The sequence below is a fragment of the Lonchura striata genome, chromosome 5 (genome assembly GCF_050655825.1).
Source record: "Lonchura striata isolate lonStrDom1 chromosome 5, ASM5065582v1, whole genome shotgun sequence".
Taxonomy (NCBI): domain Eukaryota; kingdom Metazoa; phylum Chordata; class Aves; order Passeriformes; family Estrildidae; genus Lonchura; species Lonchura striata.
Genome location: NC_140707.1, coordinates 55,955,003 through 55,968,127, shown reverse-complemented (window position 1 = coordinate 55,968,127; position 13,125 = coordinate 55,955,003). Strand labels below are relative to the sequence as shown.

At 39.4% G+C, this 13,125-nt stretch overlaps 1 protein-coding gene across 3 annotated transcripts in view; it reads left to right on the top strand.

The window, feature by feature from the left end:
• GALC (galactosylceramidase) overlaps positions 1-3,018 on the top strand; it is a 31,199-nt gene extending 28,181 nt beyond the window's left edge. For all 3 annotated transcript variants that reach the window (XM_021540957.3, XM_077784000.2, XM_085580615.1), the window contains exon 17: positions 400-3,018. In XM_021540957.3, coding sequence (XP_021396632.3) covers positions 400-543 — 144 coding nt within the window. In that variant the 3' untranslated portion in view covers positions 544-3,018. The remainder of the gene's footprint in view (positions 1-399) is intronic.
• Positions 3,019-13,125: the final 10,107 nt, after the last annotated feature.

The following is a 13,125-nucleotide window of genomic DNA, read 5'->3' as shown; positions in this document are numbered from 1 at the left end:
ATTACTAAATTACATCTTTCTTTACTTTTGACTTTTGCCTAATTCTCCAGAATCAGTGCCATATCACTTTAAGACAGTTGGGTTGTTTTGAAAGAGTCTGATACAATGAAGAGGAAAACTAGTTTACCCTTCAGGTTCTACACTGATTTAGCAAAGCTGTGAGTAGAAGAGGAGCCTTTAATGTATTCACTGTAAAGGCATTAGAATTATTTCACAGAGGTGATAGACACCAGAGGATTCTATGCAATATTTAAGTGAATCTCTGCATGAAAAATGTGTGAAATGTAGTTGAAAGTTGACTTGACATCCTTCTGTTTTGTCTTGTCTCCCATGTGAGCAGGCTCAGTGTCTGCGCAGAGCCTGGATTTTACAAAGCTAACATTTTCCTTTTTCTGACAGGGTAACTCTGCCTCAGGACTGTTAAATGGTTATCCACTCTGGGAGAACGTCACCGTTTCCAGCCCGGGGAACGGCTGGGCTGCCCTTGGAACTCGCTCCTTTGAGTTTGCACAGTTTGACAACTTTCACGTTGAAGCTTACTGAGGTGGCTTTGGCATTTGGAGAACCTGGTTCTCGTGTTACTTTGAATAAGAGCCAAGTCAAACTGGAGGAGAGCTGAGTGCTAAACTGTGATTGTTCTCTTGGCAAAGACTCTGGATTTGGTCCATGGTATTTGTTAAAGGTTTACTTGAGTAGATATCAATATGATTGTAGCTTTATCCCCTATTGCTGTGGGATTTTTGCCCTTCAGTTTTTGGGGGTAAATTTTAGTTCAAGATAATGATGAAAACAAATTCTTGGATTTAAATCTCTTTTAATAACAGTATCTTAACTTACCAGTTTGCTTCTAAGATAACTTAAGAAGCTAACAGAAGACAGATTCATCTTAAGCTGCGTTTTTTAACACTTCCACTATTGTGTCCATTGTTTCACTGTGAAAGAAAGAATTAAATGCCAGTAAGCCTTATGAGCCAGTGAGCCCCATACTTTTGTAGGTCTATCATTCTCAAATATCATTTGGATAAAGTGCCTAGATTTCCTATAGTAAAAAAAAAGATGTTTTGTCTGTTTTTTTGCTACAGTCTATGACTAGACATTGCAGTACTCCAAGTGCATTTGATTAAATCTTTCAACTTTTGTTGCCAGCCCTAAGATATGTCCTATTTTCAGTGGAATGGAAATGTGCCTTATGACTGATCAGGGAGTGCAGGATGTGGCTTATTTCTAATCTACCTCCTCTTTCCACTGAAAGGGTTGAAATGGATGAAAAGATACCATAACTTAGAGTTTGTTGATGATAATATTGTGGGTTTTTTTGCATATTACAAAGACTAAAAACATTGCATCATGGATATTTTCATGTCAGGTCACATGTGGAAACTGGCTTTTTGTTCCTAGAAACTTGGGCAAACAGCTCTCTCTTTTGATGGATTTAGAGCTTTGAATAGAAAATAATTAAAGTCTAACAATGATATTTAGTTTATTATATTACTGTGGCACAGAAGAGATATGGATACTATCACTTCCTGGTATAAAAGAAATTAAAAAAAAAAAGGCAGTCTTTGCCTGTAAGAGTTTGCAATCTGATCATAGGGTAGGTGACAGTTGGTGGACACAATTGTTTAGTGTGCCAAGCAATGGTAATGACACAAGAGTATCTGTTTTTAAACTTTTCCTAGGTATCATGGAGTGAAGTTCAGGGATAATTCAGTTCTTTGGGAATGGAGGGATTCTGTTTAGCTGTTGCTTAATTCTATTTTTCCCCAAGTTACTGTGTTATAAAAAAAGCAATTAATTGTGAATATGAGGTACTGAATGGGTTTTTCCTCACACTCATTTGCCATTCAGTTGGCTCCAGATTTGTTTGTTGTTGGTCAGTTTGAAGGAAGATGATGTCTATTCCCATAATGAAATGTGCCTCCTGTGTCCATCTATTTTTCACATTCACATCCTGTTTAATTGAGAAGCAAGTCATTCCACATACTTGATAGGGCTCTAATAGCTGTATGAGGCCATTTGTAGCAGGCAACATCTGGAGAAAAAGATTTGCAGTGTACTTTGATTTATAGAGATTATTTTTCTGATTCCCTTTATTTTGAAGGCTGATTCCAGTAATTGTTAACTTCAGTCTTTGAAGTTGTCATCTAATATAGTTAATGTTATACAGATCATTCCTGAAAAAATTTTATAAAGTTGATCTTCCATTTTCATTTTTGGAGAAGAGTTCTTAAAATTCCATCTCTAGTAAGTAAAATGTTATGTCTTTTAGCTTTTATATTGATACTACCTATTCATACTTGAAAATTTCATACATGCCAGTAACCTTGAAAAATGGTTTAAACCACTAAATTTTAAAACCCTTGTAGAAGACTTCCAAATGTTATGTAACTGTTTACTTAACTGGGTGAAAAATGAAAGGCAATTTTCCATGTAATTTTCAAGTATGGATGCAGATCTGTTCATTACTTGCTTGATTTCCTAAGGAATGTCACTGGTCACTCCACATGTGAAAGAATCTAATTTTAGGTCCTCATATTCAAGTAATATGAGTATAATAATCTCAAAATAAATTTATTTTAGCTGTGATGGATTTTTGTAGTTGGATGCTTCTTGGAGACTTCCTGGTAACGTCTGTGGCTGCAAGCAGAGAGATCAGCAATGATAGAGTTATTCCAAAGGAGTTGTCCATTTTTTTAACTTTCTAATGCACTAATGTAATAAACTGTACTGTTATATTGTGTACTAAACACTATGTATTTATCACTGGAAATGTTGATTTTTTTTTTCCCCTAATCTTCATTTACAATGTTGGAGGATTAAAGTGTTATGAACAGAGTAAGTGATTTAATGGTGACATAATGTTATACATCTTTATATGTCTGTAATTCTTCACCCTTCAGTAGACTGTAATATGTTTGGCAATAACAAGCTGTCGGGTTTTTCACTGAGGGGTGGATTTATGTTGTTGATTAGAAATGCTAATCATTCCAAATGGACAAATAAAACACTTAAAAATGCTTTATTTGTGCAGAATGGTTCTGTAAAATGGGTCTTGGTTTTCTCCAGAAAGAAAGCTGACATTTTTTCCATTGTGATTTCTGATAAATATGCTTGACATTAACTTAATTGGATTGGAAGAGTATAGCCAACCAGTCCTTATTAAAAGTATCTCAAAATCCATGTGCATTAGGACTTGTGCTATTGATAAAATTATTTTCTTATAGCATTCAATATACATTTTGCTTCTTTCATTTTTTTTTTTAATTTGGATTTTTTTTTAATTTAGTGAAGGGAATTAAATTGTATTTGAGGACCAGTGATACAAAACTTCTGATTACTAAGGTCATGTGAGATTTAGCTGAAAGTCAGTTTCTAGGTTTGGAAACAGACAGTGTTGCAAGGATGTATTTCTGTGGTTTAAAGGCTTCTTTATTTGGAATATCCTTTTGATTCTATCTTCAAACACATTATTTTTTTAAGCTAAACTTTAGAGTTTGATTTTACAAGGTAGGGAGAAATTCCATAGAGTTAATTATGTTTCCCAGTCCATTGTGCCAGTAGGTATGACTTATCCTCGAATTTTTGCATTCCAGTAACCAGCTATGTGTTATCACCTACACAAACACTGCATCACAATCAATTATTTCCCTTTTCTGCCACCCCACCTTTGAGGTTGGACTTGAGCAGTTCCTGGGATTTTCAAACCCATGCAAAACACTAGGATTCCTATGCTTTAAAATTACAGAAGACTCTTACTTTAGGCTCCTTTTGCAGCTGCCTCCTTGTATCTCTGTATCAAAATTAAATAAATTAAATTTCTACTTCAGATTAGATTTGGAGTGGTAGTGGTTTGCTTTTGCCTTATAGAATCAGTTCTACTGCGTCGTAGCAGCAGGTTGTTTGTTTTCACTTAATAAATTTTCATTGGTTTACTGGAAGTTTCTATCCAGAGTCCATTTTCTGGAGGGGAGTGGCTATTATGAAATTAACCATCCTAATTATAGCAGTCTTATTTCAGCAGTATGGCCAAACAGGGACAGTTCTTGGAGACTTTATTATCCTCTTTTTGACACTTTGGTCTTTTTGTTTATTTGGTTTTGTGTGGATTTTTTGATGGTGGGTTTTTTTTTGTGCTTTGTTTTTATTTGTTTTTAAACCCTTTGTAAGTACTACATTCATACAAGTCTAGCACATGCTGGGAGTGGTAGACAGGCAGGTTGTAAAAATCCTCTAGTTTTGAAGACTTCCTAGGCTGGCAGTGGAATCATCAGGTAACTTTTTTAGAATTCTGAGAGTAGTGTGCATTGAAAAGTCAGCATGAGCGAATTCCTCTTGCTGTGCTCCTTCCACTTATGCCCAAGTGTTGCTGAAACAATAAGGGTTGTGTTTCTCAAACTTGTGTTCTAAAAAAAGCCCAAAAGGCCCACTAGTAATTGAGCAGAGGAAAATGTGTGCTGCAGCAGTTTTGCCAAGCTTTTGCTGTGTGCCAAGATACTTCTCTGTGGTTTTCATAGTGGCTAAGACAAACAACTGTGAAACTCTGTTTTTCCCCTCAAGGAATCATGTTTGGATAAGGTTAGAAACAGACACACAACCCAACACCAGTTTTGTCAGGGGCTCCTGGTAACTTTGCAATGAGTGCATTAAACCTGATTCTTACTTTTATGTACCTCAGGCTAAACCTACATGTCTCTGGAAAGCAGAGATGAAAGTATCCTAAAAGTATTTTTTGGAGTGTTGACTTTTAAATTTTTTTAAATGTCTTTTCTGTTGGTATCAAATGTACCTGACTGAGTTTGACTTCACCTAGTGCAGGAAAACAGTAATCTTTGGTTTTACTGTGCTCACAGAGGCATTTCAAAGATATTATTGTTGTAGAGGATGTCTCAGTACAGAATTAACTTGAGGGTATGTAAGAGGAAACTGAGCCTAGCATGTAATATTACCCTAATGTTATGCAGCCATGGTCTGGGAATCCTTCATGGTCTAAAATGGAGGAGGTAACACCAAAGTGACTATAAAAAAAAACCAAAACAGCATCACCAACAAAAAACCCCCAAACTGCACATATGTTCCCAAATAGTACAAGGAAAAGCAAAGAACAATCTGGATTTAACTTGTCTTCCTTTGTTCAGTTACTGCTGGAAAATACAGCCATCTTCCTTACTGTTTTCCATGGACAATGATTCAGTTAAAGTGCCTATAGAGAATACAAGATTTCATTGTTACTAAAAAGCAAATGTTGTTCGGCTAATTGTAGGAAATGCTGTTTCCCAAAAGCAGTAGAATCAGAAAAGGTTAGAAAACATGATAACAGGTTATGCAGCTGAAAGGCAGGTCTGTGATGTGTGACTCAGTCCCTCTCCTGCTTGCAGAAGATTCCTTCCCTCTGAGCATAGCAGCAGAGCTTTATGGAAAATATAAGGCAAATATTTCTCTGTTACTGCTACCCCCATTCCATGTTTTTGGGAAGTTTTGTGTACATTGGCCAATCTGAGATCACACAGGAGTGACTCTGTAGCCTCTTAGCTTGATTATATAGTGTTAACAGAGTCATTTGAAAGAGCAGCTGGCAATGGCTAGCAGCAAATGCTGTTAAGGATGTCCATGTTCCCTTCTGATGTGATTGCTCTTGTAGTGGGAGCAATAAATGGTAGTGTTCACTGGCAAGAGATCAGGCAGGTCTTGTGCTGAGTGGAGGTGCACACAAATGGCTCGGTGCAGAGATCTGTAAAGCTTCACAGGGATCCACAATGTCTCTGGCATAAGCTGCCTATTTCCTGTTCAGTCTAAGATTGCTCTTTAATGGTTCAGCTTAATTTTTTTCATGCAGCCCAGCACTTTGTCCTAAGTAAATTGTTTTGCCAGCATTATATGCAAACATGCTCAGTGCAGCAGGGGAAGCCTGTACTAGGAGGAGGAGGCTGAGTACCCTGTTGATTATTCAGCCCATCTCCTTGCTAGATAGACTGTACATTTTAGGATGTGCCTTAGTAGACTGCTGAGAGAAAAGGGTGAGAGAGCTTCCACTTCTCTTTTGTAGGTGGCTATTCTATAGATTTTGAAACAAACAGCATCATTGCTTTTGTTCATGATCTGTGTGAAGGATGCAGGGAGATCATTCATCTTTTCTTACTAATTCATGATAAAAGCAAGGCTGATACTGCAGAATGTATCTTGTGTTTATTGAGCTCTAGTATTTACTCATGGGATGGATTGAGCCCTTCATGAAACACTGGTGATTCTGCCTTGAGAGACAAAACGCTGATTAAATGGATGCTTTCATGCAGATACATCAACTGTGAACACCCAGTTCCCAAGCCAATGGGAGTTTCTCTTATGGTGTTATTTCATATGGGAGACTCATTTCAAACACCATAGTATGATATAAATATTTTTTCCTAAATATTAGTTCTAGTAAATTTCCACAACAAAAATTGCAGCCTCCCCATATGTAAATACATTCAGTACATGCCTTGGTTTAATTTTCCTTTCCTAATTGCACATTTAAAATGGTGACTACTTAGAGATATCTGTCACCCTTCTCAAACAAATACTAGGCCACATGAAAATGCAACAATCTTGATATTTTGAACATTTGAATCTTTTTAACTCTGTATTGTAGCTAATGATATTTTTCTTGTGTTGAATCTGAATATTGTCACATCACTTGATTTTTGTAATGAATAAAATTAATCTAAACCAGGCTCTGCAAGGAGGCAGCAAAAGGGCCATGTAGGCATCTAAAATTTCTTGTGGTGTTTTAGCCCCAAGGCACAAGTCACCTTACCTGTATTTTTCCTTTCTCCCACATATTCTCCAGTGTTGTATAGGGTGGCTACTTGGGTAACATCTTCAATTATTGAAGGTAGTATTTTTCTTGTGTATGACATGATGACTTGGGAATGATAGATGCAATCTATCTCTGTGGAACTCAACCTTCTGGAAGTCAGGCAGGTTTTTGATCACTTTTATTATACAATCAGGCACTAGAATATAATAGTCTGGAGGATTTTCTTTCTTTTCTTTTGAACCATGTTTCTTTGTTATTTTTAATTTATTTTTTTATTTTTTCTTCAAGAAGCCTGATGCAGAAGGGGTACTTGGTTGCTTTTATTACATCAAAACCTGATTACAGTAATTCTGTGTTCAGCAACGTCCCTGATAAGCATATACTGCATCCTCAGATGCCTTTGAAGACTTCCGCCGGGGTTAGTTATCTGTACCAAGTTATTTCAGAAGGCAGTTTCTCTGAAAAAGTGTCTTGTTTCCTCTACAATAGCATGCTAATTCTATGTGTTTTCTGCCCTCTGATTCTTTAGCCTTGCATTTTGTAACTGAAATGTCTTTTTCTCCCCATTTCTACCACCTTCAAAAGATGGTGGGCCACATCCCGCTTTAATCTGCAAGGACCTCAATGTCATGCAGATATTACCAATGTCCTCTACTGCAAATGAAAGAAATATGTGTTACATGCTGAATTTTTCTGATGCTCAGAGAGTCTCTGTTTAGGTTTCTCTCTTTTGGGACAGTGTTCTGAAATCAGAATATAAGAATTTGCCTATGAACCTATACTGAGTTTTCAAAATGTGCTCTTCTGGTTTTAAGTAATTATGGACCACTGTGTATAGTCCTGGATTTTTAAATAACTTTTAAATTCACTACAAATACCAGAGCTTTGAATGAGTGGTGGATGGAGGTCTGGAGTACATCCTGATGTTGTTCCTGGGATCATTTCACATGCCTCAGTTTCCTCATGAAGAAGCACACAGGAATACCATGGCACTGAGCACTCTTGCTTAATAGACCGAAGTAGAAACAGAGCTGCTGCTTTAACTTCCTTCCTACAAAGACGTGCTGCATTAGTGGGGACAACATTGATTAACAGCTCAGTGGCACTTCCTGTTGAAATTGTGAGGAAATGATGCCTTGAGAACAAGGCACTGCAGGTGTGCCTCTGCTCTGTGTTAGACGTGGTAGGGGACTGGAAAGGATGATTTTATTTTCATTTGAATCTGCCACTGAACATACTGCCTTTTTTTATTCTTTGTGTCTGCATAGAGCAGGAATAGTCACACTATGAGTGGGAGTCTCTTCACAAAGTTTTGGAAAGGACTCCACTGATTCTGTGTACATTGGAATCCTGTGGATTCACAGTCCAACAGTCTCACAGTAGAGAAAAAACAGGCAAGAGTGGTGGAGTCAGTGAGCTGAAACATAACATTACCAACAGATGCCCACTACCTGTAAGGAGATCTGGAAAAGGCAAGGGAACATGCTGTGCTTCAGAGTAGCCTTTCCAGTGGGGCCAGTAGAACAGAGATGAGGAGGATAGGTTGGAAATGGCTTTGTTTGATACAGAAACACATAGTGGAATGATGCAAAGCTTACATAGTGCCTTCTCAGAGTTGGATCAATCTCTGCGTATTTGACATGACTTAAAAAGGTAGGAGGAGTGTTATTGCATCTGTAAAAGCCTGAGTCCACTATACACTCTCATGCCCAGGCTCTCTCCTTTTATTTATTCCTGAAAAAACTGATGTAAGTTGTACCTAGTAAAAGAGCAGAGCAGTACAAGAGAAAAACAAAGCCAAGTCCACTTTTCCATCTGCAGTCACCTTTCTTCAGTGTTTTTTTCCTGAAGCTAACGAGAACTGCTCACATTATTGTTTGACTAGAGCTACTTCTCCTCCTCTGGAGACCCAAGTCCCTGTGAAAAGTCTCTCAGTCCTAACCAAAACCAGATAAACAACAATGCTATTCCAGTTCACTGAGTGTGACTGACGCAGTATTTGAAATCACCACTCAGCCCAGACAGTCAGGAGGGGTAGCTCATACTTCAGGCTGCAAAAAAACCCCACCTCATTACAGCAAGTCTGATCTGTTCTCAGAAAAAAAAAAAAAAAAAATCTATAGTGGTATCACAAAGATTGGTTTCCGAATGAAAAATTGAGGTTTGACATGAACCTTAGGACTTTTTATCTTTTGTGACAAGTTCGTAAAGCAAAAGAGGCTCTAGCACTCTGTGCTGGAGGCACTAGATGGCAGTGGAAGCATGGCTAAGAAAACAACTGTCGTGTGGGCTTTGGGGCCAGCTACTCTGAGCCATGAAAAACAAGGAATGAAGGCAGCTTTACTTGAGAAGAGAAGGTTGAGACTATGGGCAGCCTTCTCTGCACAAAACTCAAGGCTTCCCTTACAAGGAACACTAATTCCTCATTTAATAATTTTGCATCTCCTTAAGGCAAATTAACCTATAAAACCCCAAAAGCTTTATAAAGCATGTATTACCTACAGTGGTCTGTCTGGATCAAAACCATTAAATGAAGAAAAAGTCAATTTCTAAGTGCTGCCAGTGGCACAGCTTTTGTGCGAGTCTTGGTAATTTTTAACTCTTGTTCAAGCTAAGAAAAGATCTGCAGTGATTATTTTTAAAGTGCAATGAGTTTGCTCTTCACTGCTACAGCCTATATCCTAAAAGCTTCTGAAATGCCCCAGCCCCACTATCAGAAGGTCTCCCTGTGAGCTGTGTGCAGCTGTGTGTGCTCTGAGGCTTTCTGGGAGAGCTGTGCTCTTGTGCAGGGGGGATCACAGGGTGAAACCCCAGACTAGTGGAGGAGAATGCTGTGCAGGAGCTTTTTACAGTGTACAGCTGCAAGATGGTTATTTCCCAGCAGTTTGAGGTTTTCTGAGGTGTGGGGCTCATTTTTCTGCTGAAGTTTTAAAATATGAAATTGATAGCTTGGACAGCTGCAAGAGATGGAGACACTGTAAGAAAGAAGCAGCAGATTTCTGCTGAGAGAAATTGTCATCCAGCTTAGACTTGAGCAGGACTGTCCTTTGGTCGAAGGGGTCTAGAGACAAGGAAGGGCAGCAGCCTGTAAACATGTGAAGGGGGGACACAAAGATCACATCTGAAATTGGAACTGACTGACTTTGGGGTGATCGAGAAACTTATGAAAAGAAAGAGGTCAACAGTGTGAAAGCAGAAAGGGAGGATGGGTTTGTCCATTACCAAGTGTCTCAGAACATCATAATCTGAAATATGGGAGAGGTAAATGAGCAGTGATTACCGGGAAAGCAATTCACTCCCTCATGCCAGGTTTTCAAAAGCTTTATGTGCTGTAGGTTAATAGCCAGCTATTTGCTATTTGCTTTCACTCTGAATTAAGCCCCAGGCTTCTCCAGGTGATGTCCTTCCCTGTCCCTCACAGACCCCCTCGGTCAGGCAGCATGACTCTGCCATCAGTATGGGCTATCTCAGCTCAGCCTCTCCAGCAACACCCTGCTCAAGGAAATCCTCAGTTATGGCCTCACTGGTTTTCTTTCTGTACCTTCTGCATTATTCTAGAAAGAGCCTACCTGGATGTATGCAGGGACTGGGAAGCAGAAAGCCTTTGTGTAAATTAAAACAAAGATACAAGATCCTGACATGAAAAAGTATTACTATGCCTTGTCTTCTGGAAAAAAAAAGTGAAAAATGTTTCTGATTTTGACAGAGATTGTTGCAATAACAAGAGGATGTGTGAAACTGAAGTGGAGAGCGTTCTGTAGTCCTGCTTTTATGTAGCAGGTTTGCTTCTTTAAAGGGTGGATATATCATATGTGGGGTGAGGAGAATGCACAAGGCAAGGACCTTGGTGCTTATTTGCCTTGTTTGTCTTATATGACCCCTAAGACCATTATTTAATATGAGTTTCTGTGGGAGAGTAAGATAATGTTTTCTGTGGGAGTGTCATGCCCCTCTATCTAATGAGAGGTAATGTCTTTTTTGAAAAACTAAAGAAATTTTGATTATTGGTTTATAATCTTTATACTGTCCGTGTATTTTTTGTCTGTTTCCTTTATGAAGTTCCTCTGAGTGATGGTTATTTTTACAGGCCTTTAGGTGCTCTGTGCTTCAGGGTCATGGCTCTTTTCCTTGTTTGCTCTGACAGAAAGCTATCTTCAGGTTTTTGTTTTGCTTTTCCTTGCTATAACTTTAGTCTCTTGTGCAAAAGTGAGAAAGAAATGTGGTTACTGAACTTTGTCAGGTTTTCCCTTTCACCCACAGTGCTTTGAAGGCAAATTGCTTACCAAAAACGTGCTTGGATAAGTGAAAGATATGCAAGAAGCTGAGAGATCCCAAGGTATCATGTGGCCTGTTGAGGACAGTGGTTCTTTGCAAGTATCTTTGGAGCAGGTGAGTAATAGGCGGCTGTCTCAGCCAGCAGGATAACACCAGGATGACTGTGCTGTGTGTAACCAGTGCAGGCATGCAGCTTGGCAGCCTGTTACCAATGTTGTGAGCAATTTTGAAAAGCTCCTCCTGCATTATTTAGTGAGTGAATTTTTTAAGACAGAGCCTTTAGCTCCTGAGAGAGAAGGAAGAGCCCGGGCGAGATGCTGCTGTAAATCTCTCCCTGCCAGCTGCCAGTGCGAGCTCCTGTTGCTGGATTCCCCAGCAGGCACGAAGATCCCGCAGTCCGGGAGCAGCGCTGCGGCGCTGTGGGCTCTAATGCAGAGCAGAGCAGGGAAGCTGAGGAGGAGGAGAAGGAGTTCTGCTGGGAGAACAGAGCTGCCACCCGAGGCCTCGGAAAGCCGTGCCCAGGCTGCGGGGCCGTAGTGTGGAAAGCAGCACCGAGAGCGGGGATGTGGCAGCCCCCGGCCGAGGGACTGCGGCAGGGTCCCGGTAGCTGGCTGAGCAGCAGCCCCCTGCCAGCTGCAGGATGCTGTAAGTGAGGAGATGGAGCTGGCTCCCAGGGGAGTGAAGGCCTTCAGCAGGAGCTGAGCATGGTGAGTCCTTCTGCAGATCAGTCCCGTGGCTTCTGGTCAGGCTTCTTTTGTGTGATCTGTCCTTACAACTCACTTGGCGACCGATTCAGACTGAGAAGCCAAACTAGTTCACAAAAAAACCCCAAAAAACCCAACAACGAAAAAAAAGGTGCAAAAGTGAGATAAAAGGTCTAATAATGTTCCTGGATTTTCTTGTGCTTGAAGAGCATTAGAGGAACCTTTTTCAGTGTGATTCTTTGTTAAATTCACTGGGTGCATCTGACACATCCCCCTTAGGTTCAACCAAAAGCACCAAAACAAGTGACTTCAGGCATGACTTCCTATGAGTATTTAATGGTAGACATGGGCAGCCCTTTGAGATGCTGATTTTAGACGTATATATTACCATTCCAGAGCAGAGCAGGATTTTTCAGATAGAGGAAAGAAAAATTCATACCAGAGGAACCCACAGCCTGGCAGTTGAGTCAGTGGTAATGGATCTGGACCCTTGTTCTCTGTGCTTTAGTCCTGGAAATTAAACTGACAGTCTGTTTTTCCATAATGTTACGGCTGATTGCTACTTTTGGGGGGATACATGAGGCTTGACTCAGGAGTCAGCCTCATCTTATGCTAGTTTACAATTGTTGTCAGATGAGTTATGATATTTGAGATGAGCTGCTGTAAAAACATATGTATGTTCTTAGCTGGCAACAAATCTTAGTATTTTAATGATGCTTAAGACAGCTCCAACATTGAGAAGACACCCTATTAAAACAGTAAATCAAGCTCTGCAAGTGTGATAGCTAAATTAGAGTTTGAGCTATTCCAACATCTTTGCATTCTGCTTTGTTGCTGATGTGTACACACACAGACATATAAACTATTTGCAGTTATAGTTTTGCAATTCAGTATGTTGCTTACAGCAACAATACATTTTAAGCAAACAGCACAATATTGGATCAGCTATCACCAATAAAGCTAGTTTTACTTCATAAAATCCTCCTCAGTATATTCCTCCTTTTCCAAACTGAGTACTTTATAAGCCAGTTGGAAGACGTATCTTGTAGAAAGACTAAATACATGAATAATGGCAAAATATGTTTCCAATTTACCACTGTTTTATATAGATGCTGGGCTTGGGAAAGAGGTCAAGTAGTAGGGGATAAAAACGCTTCTTCCTCATTCTACACTAAATGATTGGGGCAGTATCCATATCTTAATAGGCTGGTCAAAGGAGAAATCTCAGGTACTCTGACATGAGAAGGCATCTTGAACTGTTCTCAACCTTAAATTCTTCTTTTATGGAAAATGAATATTAAACATCAACCCTAACTTACTCTGACAGATGAGGTTTAATTTATGAGCTCTCTG